The sequence below is a fragment of the Nicotiana tabacum genome, chromosome 3, assembly GCF_000715075.1.
Source record: "Nicotiana tabacum cultivar K326 chromosome 3, ASM71507v2, whole genome shotgun sequence".
Classification (NCBI taxonomy): Eukaryota; Viridiplantae; Streptophyta; class Magnoliopsida; order Solanales; family Solanaceae; genus Nicotiana; species Nicotiana tabacum.
This window is the reverse complement of record NC_134082.1, coordinates 62923114-62936307: the sequence shown is the minus strand read 5'-3', so window position 1 is coordinate 62936307 and position 13194 is coordinate 62923114. Positions and strand designations below refer to the sequence as shown.

General features: G+C 46.1%; 2 protein-coding genes across 2 annotated transcripts; both read right to left on the bottom strand.

Moving 5' to 3' along the window:
- Positions 1 to 5626: 5626 nt before the first annotated feature.
- On the bottom strand, positions 5627 to 8918 carry LOC142176391 (uncharacterized). Its single transcript, XM_075243927.1, has 3 exons — positions 8762 to 8918; positions 6362 to 6375; positions 5627 to 6217 (listed from the first exon to the last, which is right to left on the bottom strand). The coding sequence occupies exons 1-3, from the start codon at positions 8916 to 8918 to the stop codon at positions 5627 to 5629; spliced, it is 762 nt and encodes a 253-aa protein (XP_075100028.1).
- A 216-nt stretch (positions 8919 to 9134) lies between these two features.
- On the bottom strand, positions 9135 to 10378 carry LOC107799844 (uncharacterized). The gene is made up of 2 exons (XM_016622989.2): positions 10325 to 10378; positions 9135 to 9716 (listed from the first exon to the last, which is right to left on the bottom strand). Exons 1-2 carry the CDS (start codon positions 10376 to 10378, stop codon positions 9135 to 9137), a joined length of 636 nt encoding a protein of 211 aa, XP_016478475.2.
- Positions 10379 to 13194: the final 2816 nt, after the last annotated feature.

Here is a 13194-nt window from a genome sequence, read left to right as displayed (position 1 = left end):
AGAAATGAAGAAAAGAATTAATGTTTGAAACCATTGTTATCGGGCCCGTATTTTGGTTCCGGAGCCCGATGCAAACTTGTTATAGTATTTGAAAGATAACTGTAAATTTTGGTGAAAACGGATGTCATTTGATGGGATTCGGACCTAAATAGCAAAAGTTGATGTTTTACGAAGTTTGAGAAAAATTCTTTGATTTTGATGCTTAATTTGTTGTTATTGAGGTTATCTTGGCAATTTGATTGCTTGGATAAATTCGTATGATGTCATTGAGTTAGTGCATATGTTTGGTTAGGAGCCCCGAGGGCTCAGGTGAGTTTCAGGTAGGTTCTGGGGTGTCTTAGGCTTAAACATGGCTATTGGAGGTCCAGAAAAATAAAGTTGCAGCTCTCTGAACCTGCTAGTGCGATCCGCACTGGTTTTGTGTTGTCCGCACTGGTGGCTGTGCGACCGCAGTGGACTTTGTGCGGTCTGCACAGGGAGTCTGAGATGCTGTGCGGCCGCAGTGGATTTTGTGCGGTCCGCACAGGGAATCTGAGAGACTGTGTGGCCGCAGTTGATTTTGTGCGATCCGCACAGTGAGTCTGAGAGACTGTGCGGCCGCAGTTGATTTTGAACGGTCCGCACAGGGAGTCTAAGAGGAGTATATTTAGATGGGATTTTCAGTTATTTTTCATTTTTCAAAACCCCAAAAACATAAGAGGCGATTTTTCAAACAACCTTTTGTTTGACTCAAAAGATTTTAAACTCTTTTTAAGCAAGTCAATCGAAGATGAAGGAGTAAATCATAGTCGAAGATAATAAACTCTAGGATGACAATAATGGGGAGGGAATGATGATAGGGAGATGATAATAGTAGAAAGAGAGATGATAATTGTTCTGTCTGAAAAATTCCGTCCCCGTTTACAAGACTTAAGTCCCACTTATATACTGAATCTAATGCCGATACGATAGTGCCTCTACTTCCACCTCAGGGTCATACCCCTCTGTCGACTCGCATGTTTTCGGTCATTTGTCATACTCATTATAGGCCGTGGTCGATCAAATTCGGACCCATACAGTTAGTCCATCCGCTTGTCGAGGTCGCAACAGGATGCGTCCTCGGTGAGTAGACTTGATGCCTCCCTTAGGAGGAATTTGACTCGTCGATATATTACGACGTGACTAGGGAGAGGTGGTAGTCATGTTTTGGCGGGATATCTAAGAGTACACGCCAACCTGGGTGACGTCAGCTTTCGCATGCGTCATCATTACGCAGATTTTCGAGGCAAAGACTGACGGTTTGGCACTTGGTTTCCGGCGCTGATTTGAAACCTGCCACCTTGATTCTGGCACCACCCAACCCTATAAATAGGTGAAGGGTTCGATTCCTTTGAAAAACCTTTGACCATTCTCGATAATTTTCCTGTCTCCTTCTTCTGCTTTCATATTTCTCCGTCTCCATTCATGGCCGGAAGTTCTCTTCTCTTTCATGCCATTTGTGTAGCTTACTTCCTTTAAACAAAATCATGCCAAGATCTCGTCGCACTAATGAGGAGGTTCCTGAGGCCACTCCGTCGAACGTAGCACCTCTTTCCGACATCGGAGAGGTGGAGATAGAAGAGGGTGACAGCCCTCTCACAATGGAGGCGTTACTACCGAGGCATCCCCTATCTCGGAGTGATTTCCTCAAGGACCCGCCCCCTACTCCGAACCCTGTGCTTTCTGAGACGAATCAGACTCACCTCGATGCCCTCCGCATAAAATATGGTATTTCTGCCCACGTAGAGATGACTTTGGTGGAGGGAGATTATGTTGACGTTCATAGGCCTGGGTACTGTGCCTTCTACGAATATCCTTTCGTGATCGGCTACACCTTTCCCCTCTTCCCTCTAGCGAACGAATTTTGCAGGTTTTATCATGTTTGCCCGGCTCAGCTTATGCCGTACACACTCAAGGTGCTCCTGTTGCTGGCTAAGTACGCGGAATTGGCAGAGTGCGACATCTCCGTTCATCATCTCTTGTACTTATTTTCACCTGGTTTCCTTAGGGGAACCATGGTGCACCTAAGACTTCATGGTACAAAAGGGCTGGTGGTCGGGACAGATGAACGGGCGAGCTGTAAGTTTTGGCATACATACCTTTTCATCAAGACCGAGCATATCGTCTCTGACCCCGCCGAATTTCCAGAGCAGTGGAATAAAGCTCGTAAGTATCGTAGTTCATTAGGTCCCCCCGTCTTCCGCAATTATTGTAACTTTTGGTCACTTGTTGTGTTGCAGCTATGGGTCGTCCTCCCCAGCCCATTACAGGGATCAGGAATTGGGTCGCTGGTCTGCTGCCCCATGCGGAGGAGACTCGAACTTGGTCTGCCTTCGTACAACGTTATGGCCCTAGAGTTTCCTCAGGTAAATTTCTGCCTTACTACCTCGTCGGTCGTGCGACCCTGCTTAACCGTATGATTCTTTGTGACGATAGGTTGGGGAGCTTCTAGGTAGAGGGTGTCAGTCCCTGCTTTCAGGCAATCCGCTGCTACCATGGACACTCGATACATTTTGTGCGAGTCTGTCCGGGAAGGTCGTCCTTTACTTCTTCAACAGAAGGACGCATCTAGAACTGCAACCATGAGAGAAACGGCCTCGTTGGCACCGGCCTCACATCTGTTTGATGAATCTTCTAATGGTGACGAGCTGTTAGAGAGAAAAAGGAGAAGGTTGGAGCTGGGAAAGTGTGTGGCCACTGAAGCTGATGGAAGTGGAGCGTCTCGGACGGCCCCGGCGCCCGTGTTTATGGCTGATGCTATTTTGTCGGGGAGGTCACCCCGAGTGGAGAGAGTTGGCCTGAGAGCCAGTTTAGTACGTTCCGCTGAAGGGGGCGCGTCGTCTAATGTCGAAGGACCTCGTGTGGAGGAGGACGGATCGGGTTCCGATATTGCCCCGGAGGACATTGATGAGTTTTTGGGTCGCCATACCCGTGTGGAAGTGAGGACGGATGGGTCTGACCGCCACGTGGTAATTCCGGGGAGTTACAACTTGCTGATGAATAGCGAGCAGGTTGCGTCGGCCCTTGGTCCTTTATGTGCCGCTCCTGAAAGCAAGACGCTTGGGGCGATGAGTGACGCGGAATTATCTCGGAAGGTTGCCAGTATGGCCTTACAGGTAGGCTTCTTTTTCTTTTCTTTGCGTCGCGGGTTTGGTGTGGCGATGGCGTATATTTTCTAACTATGCTTTTCTTTTGTTAGACCTTCGTCATGGAGGTGGAGAGAGATCGCCGTGAACGAAGAAGGACGGGCCTCTACAAGAAGATGTCATCGAAATACCAATCAGTACCGTGCTAAGCACCGGGCGATGTCTGATATCTATCATCAGGATCCCGAGTTCCAGGTGTTCCGCGAGGGGCTTAAGCAGCGGGAGGACCAATTGGAGCGCTAGGGTAGAGGAGCTGAAGGAGAGGGACGAGGAACTTGTGAGGGCTATCGCCCGTAACAGCGAATTGGAGGCCCTTCTTAAGGCGAAGGAGGATGAGCTCGAGCTGAGTCAAGGGTAATGTCGGAGAACGCCGACTTACAGATGAAGGTAGCTGGTTTGAACGCTGAGCTAACTGCTAAGGCAGTAGAGGTCGACGGACTTAAGGGCGAGTTGAATGCCAATGCCGACAAGTTGGCCGCTGCCATTTCTTAAACGGTTTCTTTGGAGGATGCCCTCCGCATATCCAGGTCGGAACTTGCGGGGGAAAGGGAAGCCTCCGGTCGTCGAGTCGCAGTGTTTGAAAGGCGTATTGGGGAGTTAGAGGCGGAGTTGGCCGCATTGCAAGGGCAAATGGCTTCGTTGAGGGCAGAGGTGGCAAATCGTCGTTCTCGGCCTTCAACGTATCGTCCTTCGGCCGGTCAGGGCTCGCCCCGTCACTTGTACGAGTTATGGTTCTATGCAGAGGCTCGGCTCGACATATATAAAGCTTTTCATGCTGAGGTCCGTGCGACAGAGGCGGAGGTTCAGACAGTGGATGCTGAAGCACGTGCAGTTCGCGAGTCATGTGGGTACGACCCTCTCACTCCTGATGGGGAGGGTGTCACTTCTGATGACGTGAATCGCCTTGACTCGGATTCGTGGTATGAAGATGCCTACCCTGCTGGGGACGACGTGTAGTTTTTATTTGTACATTTATTATTTTCTTAGGAATTTTTGGGCGTGGGCCGCGCTAGGGCCTGTTCGTAGGGACGAATGTAAATGATTTTTGTTGTAATATAAACATTACTTTTGTCAATTTGTCAGTTCGTTGTTCCCCCTTTTGTTTATTGCGTGACGTTTGTGTCTCTGTTGGGATGTTGTTTCGACTATTGTTGAAATGATATCCCGTCGTGATTCGAACGAGGTCGAACTAATGTCGATGGCCTTGGCCATTAGGATGTTGCTTCGACTGTTGTCGAAGTAGTATCCCGTCACGGTTCGAACGAGGTCGAACTAATGTCGATGGCCTTGGCCATTAGGATGTTGCTTCGACTATCGTCGAAGTAGTATCCCATCGTGGTTCGATCGAAGTTGAACTAATGTCGATGCTCTTGTCCATTAGGATATTGCTTCGACTGTCGTCGAAGTAGTATCCCGTCATGGTTCAAACGAGGTCGAACTAATATCGATGGCCTTGGCCATTAGGATGTTGCTTTGACTGTCGTCGAAGTAGTATCCCGTCGTGGTTCGGACGAGGTCGAACTAATGTCGATGGCCTTGGACATTAGGATGTTGCTTCGACTATCGTCGAAGTAGTATCCCGTCGTGGTTCGAACGAGGTCGAACTAATGTCGATGGCCTTGGCCATTAGGATATTTCTTCGACTGTCATCAAAGTAGTATCCTGTCTTGGTTTGAACGAGGTCAAACTAATATCGATAGCCTTGGCCATGTCGAAGCAGTATCCCGTCGTGGTTCGATCGAGGTCTAACTAATATCGATGGTCTTGGCCATTAGGATGTTGCTTCGACTGTCGTCAAAGTAGTATCCCATCGTGGTTCGAACGAGGTGGAACTAATGTCGATGGCCTTGGCCATTAGGATGTTGCTTCGACTGTCATCGAAGTAGTATCCCGTCGTGGTTCGAACGAGGTCGAACTAATGTCGATGGCCTTGGCCATTAGGATGTTGCTTCGACTGTCGTCGAAGTAGTATCCCATCGTGGTTCGATCGAGGTCGAACTAATGTTAATGGCCTTGGACATTAGGATGTTGCTTCGACTGTCGTCGAAGTAATATCTCGTCGTGGTTCGAACGAGGTCGAACTAATGTCGATGGCCTTGGCCATTAGGATGTTGCTTCGACTGTCGTCGAAGTAGTATCCCGTCGTGGTTCGAACGAGGTCAAACTAATGTCAATGGCCTTATTAGGAGATTTGCATTTCATACAATGGAGATTGAATTCTGTTCATACAATTTGCATTTCATACAATGGAGATTGAATTCTATTCATACAATGGAGATTGAATTATGTTCATACAATAGAGATTGAATTCTGTTCATTAGGAGATTTGCATTTCATAAAATGGAGATTGAATTCTATCCATAGGGCATCCCCTTCGCCGCCTCGTTAAAAACCTCCTCGAGAAAACCCAATTGGGACAAAACCCGAGTGAGGGAAAAAGAGTATGACTTAGATGACGCCTTTCAAAAGTGGAAGTACTTGAGATGGGCGATGTTCCAGTTATTTTGGAGTAGTTTTCCCTCCATTGTTTCCAGTTGGAACGCACCTTTTTCTGCTACTGCTATGATTTTATACGGTTCGTCCCAATTTGTTCCGAATTTTCCCTCATTTGGATCTTTTGATGCCAGTGTTTTGGCCTTGAGGACGTAGTCGCTGACTTTGAGTGACCTTACATTGGCTTTTTTGTTGTAGTATCTTTCTACTTGCTGCTTTTGGGCTACCATTCTCACGTGGGCCATGTCTCTTCGTTCTTCAACTTCATCTAGGTCTTGTAACCGACTTTCATCGTTATCTGCTCCGCTTATATTGGAGTATATCAGGATGGGTTCCCCGACTTCGACGGGTATGACTGCGTCGGTCCCATAGACCAGTGAGTATGGATTTTCTCCCGTGCTGGGATTTGGCATAGTGCGGTATGCCCATAATACTTCAGGTAGTCGTTTGGGCCATAACCCTTTAGCTTCCTTGAGCTTCTTTTTCAATATGTTCAGTATCACTTTGTTGAAGGACTCGGCTTGGCCGTTGGCGTTGGGATGATATGGCGTGGAGAGTATCTGCTTGATGTGCCATTTTTCGAAGAACTAAGTCGTTCTCTTTCCGATGAACTAGGGTCCGTTGTCGCAGCTGATTTCTTTGGGGATGCCGAAATGGCATATAATATTTTTCCATATAAAGGCGATGAACTCTTGTTTGCGTACCTGAGTATACACATCTGCTTCCACCCATTTAGAGAAATAGTTAGTTAAAACCAAAAGAAAATGTACCTTTCCTCGTCCTGCTGGCAGAGGGCCGATTATGTCCATCCCTCACTTTATGAAAAACCATGGCGAGGTGACGGAATGGAGGAGTTCTCCTACTTGATGTATCATAGGGGCATACTTTTGGCACTTCTCGCATCTTCGGACATAGTCCGCGGCATCTTTTTTCATAGTAGGCCAATAATAGCCAATGCGAATGAGGCATCGAACGAGGGCTCGATTCCCTATATGGGCGCCGCAATGACCCACGTGTACTTCCTCTAGTACTTGCCTTGTTTGGTACGGTCCAAGACATTTGGCTAGGGGGCCACCAAATGTTCTCTTGTAGAGGTCGTGATTTAGTAGGCTGTATCGAGCTGCCTGCACCCGAAGTTTCTTGGCTTCTTTTCTGTCTTGCGGGAGCGTTCCATCCTGCAAATAGGCTTTGAGGAGGTTATGCCAGTCCCATTTAGGTTCATAGAAAGTACCTCGATGTGGTCTATGGCCGAGCGAAGGAGGGTGACCACGTTTTCCTTGTTAATATTCTTGGTGGCCGCTGCTAATTTGGCGAGGCCATCTGCTTCAATGTTCTGTGCCCTAGGAATCTGATCGAGGCAGCATTCGTCGAACTCCGACAGTAGTTTGTGGATTTCCGGCTGGTACCTTTGTAGTCTCTACTCTTTGATTTGGAAAGTCCCCGTGACTTGATTTACAACGAGTTGAGAGTCGCAGTGGAGGATGAGGCGTCGGGCGCCATATTTGAGGGCTAACTTCAAACCTGCAATCACGGCCTCATACTCGGCCTCGTTGTTAGTCATCTCGGAGCATCGTATGGACTGGCAAATTACTTCGCCTGTAGGGACTTCGAGGACGAGTCCCAGTCCCGATACCGAGGCATTCAAAGCTCCATCAGTGTAGAGGGTTCAGAGGTCGGTACATGCGTAAGCGCGAAGCGCTTCTTGTTCTGCCTCGGGCAATATTTCTGTGCTGAAGTCAGCCACGAAATCGGCGAGCACCTGCGACTTAATGGCAGTTCGTGGTTGGTAAATTATGTCGTGCTCGCTTAGTTCTATGGATCATTTTGCGAGCCTGCCTGAGAGCTCGGGTTTATGCAGGATACCTCTTAGGGGGAAGGTTGTTATTACTTTTATGGGGTGACATTGAAAATATGATCTAAGCTTGCATGAAGCTACGACCAGTGCTAGAGCTAGTTTTTCAAGGTGGGGGTACCTTGTCTTGACATCTATTAAGGTTTTGTTGATATAGTAAATAGGATACTGCGTACCTTTATTTTTGCGGACCAAGACTGCACTAATAGTGATTTTGGATACTGCCAAATATACGAGTAGAGACTCACCCGGATCTGCTTTGACGAGTAGTGGCGGTGAGGATAAGTACGTTTTTAATTTTCTCAAGGCGTCGATGCATTACAAGTTCCATTGCAGCCCGTGGTCTTTCCTAAGTATGTTGAAGAAATTATGACACCTGTCCGAGGATCATGAAATGAACCTTGACAAGGCAGCTATTTGCCCTATTAGCTTCTGTACCTATTTTTTGCTGGTCAGTACCTTAGGTATTATGTCGATGGCTTTGATTTGATCCGGGTTGACTTCGATCCCTCGTTGTGATATGAGGAAACCTAGGAATTTTCCCGAGGCCACACCGAAGGCGCACTTCTCCGGATTCAACTTTATCCCGTACTACCTCAATATCTCGAAGGCCTCTTTCAAATGGCTAATGTGGTCTTCCTTCTTTGTCGACTTTACTAACATATCATCAATATAGACCTCCATGGTCTTACCGAGGTATTCCTTGAACATTTTGGTGACCAACCTCTGGTAAGTGGCCCCTGCGTTCTTGAGTCCGAACGGCATCACTTTATAGCAATAAGTTCATTGGTGAGTGATGAAAGTCGTCTTTTCCTGATCCTCTTCGTCCATTAGAATCTGGTTGTAACCGAAGTAGGCATCCAAAAAAACTCAGCAATTCGTGCCCCGCTATCGCATCAATCAGTTGGTCGATATGGGGTAATGAGAAGGAGTCTTTTGGACATGCTTTGTTTAGATCGGTGAAGTCCACACACATTCGCCATTTCCCATTCTTCTTTTTGACCATGACCACATTGGTGACCCATTGGGGGTATTTCGATTCTCTAATTGAACCGTTGGCGAGTAATTTAGCCACCTCTTCGTTGACCGCTTCATTGATTACGGCATTGAATTTTCTCCTCACCTGTCGTACCAGCGGATAGAGTGGGTCAACGTTCAGCCTATGAGTGGCGATGTCCTTTAGGATCCTGGCATATCTGAATGGGAAAGGAAAATAAATCGGCATTGTTAGTTAAGAATTTGTGATACTTACCTGGCTCTGAGAGGTTGTGCCCGATGTAAGCCTTTTTTGCATTGTCAGCGTCGTCCAATTGGACTGGGTCGAGGTCCTCTATAGTTGCCTTGCAGGCTTCTATGATGTCTGGGTCTCTGATGGCCTCTGTTGGTGGGTCGGGTTTAGTTCCCGACATGGCTGATTGCTATGCCTCCGCACTTGCACCTTTCAGTTGTTTGGTATGCGTGCAATCTTAGGCGATCTGGTAGCATTCCCGAGTGGTGCGCGCCTCGCCTCGGATGCTGAATATTTCCCACGGGGTGGGAAATTTGATCACTTGATAGAAGCTTGAGGGGACGGCTCGTATGGCGTGTATCCACGGGCATCCTATGATGATGTTATAGGCTATTTCCTAGTTCATGACGTGGAATATTGTTTCCAGTATGACTTCCCCTGCTAGGACTAGCAGTGCTATTTCCCCGAATGTCCCCTCTACTGTATTGTTAAAACCCATTAGTGTTATGCAACACGATATTATTTTATCTTCGAGCCTCATTTGCATGAGAACTCTCGGGTGAATAATACACGCGCCGCTTCCGTCGTCTACCATGATTCTTTTTACATCTGTATTAGTGATGCGTAAAGTTATAACCAAAGCATCATAATGAGGGTAAGACAAACCATCGGCATCTGACTTTTCGAAGATGATACTATCTTTGAAGTCATCATATCGTTCGTGGGCGACTGTTCGTTTGAGTTTATGCGTGGTGGTGAACTTCACATGGTTGATTGTCGAGTTGTCGCCACCGCCAATGATCATCTGTATGGTACGTGCTGGCGACGATGGCTTTAGAGGTCCTTGAAATGGGTCACATCCTATAGCGAAGTTGGCCCTTCCTTTATCGCTGAGCAGTTCTTTCATGTACCCCTGGTTCAACATCCTGACCACCTCTTGTCGTAGACCTATGCAATCCTCGGTCTTATCTCCTCTTTCCTAATGGAATTTGCAGAGGACGTTTGACCTTCTCACGCTTGGGTCCAATTTCATTTTTTGTGGCCATTGCACCTTCGTGCCTAGCTTCTCCAGTGCGTACACTATCTTTGAACGGGAAACAAAAAAGTTATGAGCAGATAACAGTGGAGGCATACCTCTTTCATTTCAAAGGGGTGCAGTGTGTCGTAACACGACGTCCGTATGCCTTGGAGGAGGCGGGTTAGATGTTCTAACATATGGCTGATGCCTTTCTCGATTGAAATACGGGGGTTGATCCCTTCTCCCATCATTACGCCGATCTCTCCTTGCCTCGGTTTGGACTAACGTTGGTCGCTGAGTCGGGCTGTTTAGATCGTCTTCGTCTTCCCTTACCTCGGCACAATAGGCGTTGTGAATCTCTTCCCACGTGGTGGGGGATACTTCATGAGTCTATTGAGCAATTTTTGGGTTGCCTTTGATCCGTTCCTGTTTAACCCATTTTGGAAGGCCGCTACCACCATTCCTTCCGACACATTTGGCAGGCCCATCCTTACTTTGTTGAATCGGGCCAGAAGAAAGTCTCGAAGTTCCTCACCCGCCATTTTCCTGATGGCGAAGATGTCATTTACCCGATCTTCAGCCTTCTTTTCCCCTGCATGAGCGGTGGCGAATTTATCCGCCATCTCCTCAAATGTTGATATCGATCATGCTGGTAGCTGGGATTACCATGTTAATGCTCCTCCTGTCAGAGTCTCACCAAACTTTTTCAGCAACACAGATGGTACTTGTTCTTTTGACAGGTCATTGCCCTTCACCGCAGTGACGTAATGGATTAGATGATCCTCTAGGTCTGTGGTCCCGTCGTATATTCTAAGTATGGCTGTTTAAAGGTTTTTGGGATGGGGTGAGGAGTAGCTCCATCACTGTATGGTTGTTTGATGAATCGGCCCACATCGCATTTTGGTAGTAGTTTAGGGGCGCCAGGTATTTTGTCAACTCTTTCCTGGTGCTCCTTCATTTGATCACAAAGTGCTTTGTTCTCGTTTTCCATCTCTTCCATTTTCTTTAGGATGGTCATGAGCGCATCGTCACTTGCATCGATGACAGTGCGGGTGTTGCGCATTTGCGTAGCATCTGGCTCACCGATGGTAGCTACGATTTCTGCCGTTGGTAAATTTTCGACATTTCCTTGAGGGGGTTTTTCGAGCATGTTGCTCAGAGCACTTGCCGACTACTCCTCTAGCAGCTTTTTGATTGTTGGTGGTGTTTCTCTCGTCATGGATGTGGAGGCTCCGCTTTCACGAAAGACCGTCATATCCTCGTGTGGGGAGGGTGAGATCTCCCCCTCCGGTATATCCCTTGGTGTTGTATTCTCGGTATCTTCTCTACCGGCTTCATTAAGGGAGCTTAGGAGGTTGTTTGAGATATCTGCTATCATCTTTATCCTTGCTTCTTTCTCTGTCGTTGTTGGTTTTTATGGGGTTTGAAGAATGGCAATCATTACTTTTAAGAATCTAGATGAGAACTATGATTTCGGCTATGGAAATTCCCACAAACGGCGCCAAATTGTTTGACTCAAAAGATTTTAAACTCTTTTTAAGCAAGTCAATCGAAGATAGAGGGGTAAATTGTAGTCGAAGATAATAAACTCTAGGATGACAATAATGGGGAGGGGATGATGACCGAATACCGAATCTAAAAAATACCGTCCCCATTTACAAGACTTAAGTCCCACTTATATACCGAATCTAATGCTGATACGATAGTGCCTCTACTTCCACCTCAGGGTCGTACCCCTCTGTAGACTCGTAGGTTTTCGGTCATTTGTCATACTCATTATAGGCCGTGGTCGATCAAATTTGGACCCATACACCTTTCTTCTCCAAAATGTTGGTAAGTGATTTCTAACTCATTTTCTTCACTCCTTAACATCTTTTAACATGATTTCAACTCAAAATCAAGGATTTTCATGGGGAAAATTGGGTGTTTTGGGTAGAACTTAGGTTTTGAAAAAATTGGAGATTTGGACCTCGATTTGAGGTCTGATTTCAAAACAAATTATATATTTGAGTTTGTGGGAGAATGGATAATCGGGTGTTGGTTCGAACCTCGGGTTTTGACAATGTGGGCCCGGGGGCGATTTTTGACTTTTAGGGTAAAACCTTGGAAAATTCATTTTCATGCATTCAAATTGATTCATTTAGCGTTTATTAATGTAATTAAGTAAGTTGTGACTAGATACGAGTGAATTGGTGGTGGAATCAAGGGGTAAAGCTATAATTTAATTATGCATTGTGTTCGTGACATCGAGGCAAGTGTTTGGTCTAACCTTAGCTTGAAGGATTAGGAGTTGAGTCATATTTGCTATGTGATAAATGTTGAGTACGACGTATTGGCATGGTGACAAATATCTATACATTGGTGTCAAGCATGCACGTGAGTCTTATATTGTGATTTTCATGACTTCGTTGTATTATCCATGCTTTAGAGTTGATTTCTATTTGTTGTGAAAAGTTTGTGAAAGGAATTGTGACCTTTGAACATCGAGGAGCATTGGCTCAAGTTATATTATGAATTGTGAAAGTATATGAGTTGATTGAACCCTTTAGAGCATTGGCTCAAGTGGTAAAGTGAGTTGTGAAGTAAAAGTGAATAAGAGAAAGAAGTTATTAAATTGTTCCCTTGCCGGGATATTGTTGCTTTATTGGTTATGTCCCTTGTCGGGATGTTGATATTATTGATGTTGCTCCCTTGCCAGAACTTAATTGTTGAATTGTTGTTCCCATGCCAGGATCCCTATTATAATCTTGTTTATTCCCTTGCCCCATTGTTTATGATTGTTGTTTAGGTAAGGAAGAGTGTTAAAGCACGAAGGGTGATGTCGTGTATTATTGTGAGGAGAGAGTGTAAAGCACGAAGGGTGATCTCGTGTTGCACGATGTACCATTCCGTACTGATTTTATTGATTATATGTTGAGGAAAGAGAGTAAAAGCACGAAGGGTGATGTCGTTCACATTTTTATTATATGATTGTCTTGGTGAGGACGAGAGCAAAAGCACGAAAGGTGATATCGTGCATTTTTTGATTTCTGATTCTTTGTTGATATCCAAGTTATATTGTTTCTTTCATTACTTGATGTCTTTCTATTCGAAATTGTTATCTCCCCCACAAAATGCTCCCCCACCAATATTGACTGGTTATAAATTTATTTCTTTTCCGATGTATATATTTGAACTGCACAGGTTTATTTGGTAGTCTGGTCCTAGCCTCGTCACTACTTCGCCGAGGTTAGACTAGGCACTTACCAGCACATGGGGTCGGTTATGCTGATACTACACTCTGCACTATGTGCAGATCCTGGAGTAGCTTTTGGACCGTAGTGTGGAGGCTACCTTCAGTCCACGCGGAGATCCAAGGTAGACTTACAGGCGTCCGCAGGCCTTGGCGTCGCCCTCTATCTCTATTTTTCCTGTTTCATTTTCCTTATATTCCGGAACA

Coding starts and splice junctions, on each gene's coding strand:
- LOC142176391 (XM_075243927.1), bottom strand. CDS start 8,918: ATGTCGGGAACTAAACCCGACCCACCAACAGAGGCCATCAGAGACCCA.
- LOC107799844 (XM_016622989.2), bottom strand. CDS start 10,378: ATGGCGGATAAATTCGCCACCGCTCATGCAGGGGAAAAGAAGGCTGAA. Junction 9,717..10,324: donor AAAAGAAGGCTGAAGATCGG/GTAAATGACATC, acceptor AAATTCCATTAG/GAAAGAGGAGATAAGACCGA.